We start from the raw sequence: 3,962 nt of genomic DNA, 5'->3' as shown, positions 1-3,962 counted from the left end.
AAGGGGGGAGAAAAAGAAGGAAGGGGGGGACAAGATGCAAAGCAAAGAGTTAAATTCTGGTAACATCCTTCTGCCACTGTATAAAGGAGTTACTATAGAAGAAACAGGAAAAAAAGGCGAACACAACAAACTCAAAAAGCAAACGGCGAAAAGAGCTCATTTTTTCCTAAATCCTAAAATAAACAACCTTCTCCCCAAAATACGTAAAAAAATAAAATCACCGGAGGTTACAGAGAGGAAACACTGTGTACGGAGGCTCTCCCTCTCTCTTTGCCCAGGGCAGCCCACGTTTCTGTACATACGTGTATTTTTCCATTTAACTCCATCTTTCAGCCACATTACAGCACGGAACGCGATACTTTACTTGAATATTGCTGGTTTAAGACCGATCCCATTTCTCAACAGAAAGTCTCAGCCCAATTAGTCTCTCCTCGCAAGGCGCAGGACCGGGGGGCGAGGGGGGAGGCCGGCCGAGGAGGGGTGGAGGAGAGAGAATAAGCAAAATTGGGTAGATTGCACGACTGGTTATTGCACATGCAGCGCCGAAACCACTATTTTCCAACGTGTATCCATCCCTCCTTGGAATAAACTTTCGATTAAAGTTGGGACAGGTGTACAGCCGTTTTCTCATCCCACCACTGCAACTGTGCTTAATCAAACAGGAACAATTCAAACAATAGCCCCCTGAAAGCTTTTCAAGTTGTGAATCGGTGTGGGCGGTACGGAACAGTTTCTGAGCTGGGTAACAATGGGTTTGGAGAAAGCCCCCTTGCGCCTGCTAAAAAAGGGTATTGCATAGTTGGGTTAAAAGGGGGGTGGGGGGAGGGGGGGGGAGAGAGGGAGAGAGCGAGCGAGCGAGCGAAAATCATAGTAAAACAATAGAAAAAGAAAATTAACCTTCGGCCATGTTGCCCCACGGGCCCTCTGCTCCAAACTCGTGAGATGAAAACTTTCCCTGTGGATCGAAGTGGTCTTCTGCATTAATCTAACATCCTGATTTTGAACGATCGCAAATTTAGCTCGCATGGTCTAATGTGCTTTCCCTCTTTTGATTTTTCCCCTTCTCTCTCGCTCCGTTTCTGGCCCCCTGCGCACACGTGACTTGGTCAATTACATGCTTTCTTGCTACTAATTTCACATCGGATCCTTAAGGGGTTGGCAGGAGGCAGGAGTAGCCAATCGCCATTTCAACTAGGCTGACACACCAAAATAATTTATGAATGAACAAGAAATTTCCAACACGTCTTTTTTTCGACAGCTAATCTGCACGCGTCTTTACGGGAAATCGAGATGACGTATTATTCTGGGGTTTCTGCACTCCCGTGCATGCACAAATACGTAGGAAGATCCGTGTGTTTCTAGATACAGCCCGGAGAACAACAAATATATGCAGAGGCGGACATGCAGATGAGGTTATTAGGGCATCTGCGCACGCTTTAGGTGGGGTACGCGTGCACACGACCGCAAGATGCTTACAAATGAGGTACACACATGTGTATAGACATGCGCTAGGTATGTCGGGAGGCATCTGCATCAGCATGTGTTACCGTCTGCGCAAAATACGGGCATATGTATAACCGGATCGCAGTTTCCACCTGGAGGAACGCCGCCCAAAGCCCGCGGGGGGCGGGTGGAATCTGCCTCTCCCTACCCACGTGTGTGTGTGTTGTGTGTGTGTTGTGTGTGCATGTGCATGCGTGTGCATGCGTGTGCCCGTGCCGCGGCTCGGGCGGCCGCCGGGTGGAATCTGCCTCTCCCTACCCACGTCCTACCCACGTGTGTGTGTGTTGTGTGTGCATGTGCATGCGTGTGCATGCGTGTGCCCGTGCCGCGGCTCCCGGGCGGCCGCCGCCGCTCGCGCCTTTGCTGCACGTTACTAATTTCGCATTCAAATTAAAAGCGCGCCGGAAACGCGATATCACCTTAATATGGCCCAGAATGTGCGGAGGTTTAGCGTTTCAAAACATTTCTGGAGGGGGATGGGGCGAGGAATTGTACTTCACAGGTTTCTCCGCCATCTCTTTCCGGGGGAGGGGATGTGATTAATGACTTCCTAAATAAGAGCCCAGTTTTCAAGCCTAGTATTGGAGTGAACCTCAACCAGCAGCGATTGTTCCCCAGGAGCGCGGGGGAGAGTGAGAAGAGGAGGAGGACGACAATAACGACGACTGACAGAGAAAAGGATCTGCTGGAGAGGAGGAAGGCGGAAAAAAAAAAAAAAAAAGCCGGAGGAAGAAGACAAAGAGGGGAGGAATAACGCTGACCGGGGACTGCTGGTTTAAGCCTTCACTGCCAGCGGGAGCGGGGATCCAACTCGGAAAAGAAATGCGTTGTATGTAACGGGCTCGGTAACAGCCTGAGCGCACCCCTTTACAAAGGCACTCCCCTTCGGCTCTCGCAGGTACACAGCCATCGACGTGCTCGCAAGCCCCTGCTATTGCTGCGCTTACGGCCAAACGCTTGATTAAAAAATATTGTAGAAACGTAAACACCCCCCCCCCCCAATTAGGTGAGATTCCGTGTATGTTCCATCTGCCCTATCCTTCAGCGTAAAGGTACAGATGGAGGTATGCAAACATCAGATTTTGCCTTTTCTCTCCTCACCACCGCCTACTCACATATAACCTCACTCCACATCCAGTATTGTATAACCTCCAAACGTTGCCTATACCTTGTTAAAACCTGGGCTCAATTACTTTCTTATTAAACCCCCTTCCCAGCCCCCCCCCGGGCATCCTCTCTTATCCCAAGGACACACACAAACAAAAGCCAAAGCAACAAACCGATCCGTGCAGAACCTGAATACAAGGGGTTTATGCATTTGCCAAGCACTTGCTGTTGTTTTGGAAGTGGCGTCGATCAGTCTGCCCAATTAAGGGGGACGCCTTTGCCCCGATGGGCCTGTTTACTCCTTTTGTTGCCTTTCAGGAAAGCGTAAATTCCCCTGCTAGCGCCTCATTTCTGTGTGAAATACCAAGGCGCTCAGTTTGATCGTTTGCTAGAAAGAAGCGAGGGTGGGCAAAAGTGTACAAAGACAAGCAGCCGGGCAAGTGGAGCAGAAGCTTTAAATCCTGAAATTCCTTTGCAGTCTTCAACCGTAAATTTCCTATAGGTTATTTCAACAGTGGAGGTCGACTTCCTACACTGACCTGCCCTACGCATTCGTGCAACATACCACTTCTTTCTGCTCGTAACCACCCTTCCCCCTTTACAATAGCGATTATTTTACAATATTAAATCACCAGTAATTTTATATGCTTGGATCTTATGACCGGGACGATAGCTAATATGTAAGAAATGTACGAGATGTTAACACACGTGAAACCCCAGCTATGAACAAGAAATTAAGGTTACCGGAAGAAAAAAATGCTTACACCACTTACTCGGAGTGCCCAAGACTACATTTCTTGTAGCGGAATGGCACATTTATAAAATATGAGCTCTGCCTGTCCCTCCCTTCGAAAAGACAGAAAGTAGTCTGTTTAATACCGTTTTAAAGGTCTTTATTTTTTCAGATTGATTTATTCTACCGACATTTGGTATAAAAATTCCTTAGAGGCTAGAATATTGGTTAAACAGACACAAACGAGTTGACTGAGTTCGTTAAATGGAAAAAATGTCTTGTTAGTAAATCTCAGTTAAAAGAAAATTCAGTGTATGTTCTTCGATGAATAAGTGAAAGACTACAAAACCACATAAAAAAATGAATGTAAAGATATTTGTTGCAAAGTATTTCTTACACTGCAAAATAAATGCAGGTTTTGTAAAATGGAGGGGGGGGGGGGATTTCCAAAGGGTCCTTACTGAGATTTTCAGGCCTCCAGTATTAGTGGAATTAAGGTTGGGGTCACTGGACTGGTCACTGGTGTCAGATGTTATCGACTCATTCATTTCCTGCAAGGGACATCAGCCTTTCAAGTTTTGTGGAAGGTAGAGAGCTGTTGCCAGCTGGGAACTCTCCG

The 3,962-nt window shown here is 47.4% G+C and overlaps 1 protein-coding gene across 2 annotated transcripts in view; it reads right to left on the bottom strand.

Moving 5' to 3' along the window:
* Positions 1 to 3,962, bottom strand: part of LIN28B (lin-28 homolog B) — a 91,191-nt gene that overhangs the window by 84,058 nt on the left and 3,171 nt on the right. The window contains exon 1 of one of the 2 annotated variants that reach the window (XM_009285033.1): positions 898 to 1,066. The exons of the other annotated variant lie outside the window; for it this stretch is intronic. Within the exon in view, the coding sequence (XP_009283308.1) occupies positions 898 to 907 (10 nt within the window). The 5' untranslated portion in view covers positions 908 to 1,066. Of the gene's footprint in view, positions 1 to 897; positions 1,067 to 3,962 lie in introns of those variants that run through there. 2 annotated transcript variants of the gene reach the window in all.

The sequence above is a fragment of the Aptenodytes forsteri genome, unplaced genomic scaffold (genome assembly GCF_000699145.1).
Source record: "Aptenodytes forsteri isolate BGI_AS27 unplaced genomic scaffold, ASM69914v1 Scaffold171, whole genome shotgun sequence".
Classification (NCBI taxonomy): domain Eukaryota; kingdom Metazoa; phylum Chordata; class Aves; order Sphenisciformes; family Spheniscidae; genus Aptenodytes; species Aptenodytes forsteri.
Note: the sequence above shows the minus strand (reverse complement) of the source record. Positions and strands in the feature narration are given on the sequence as shown.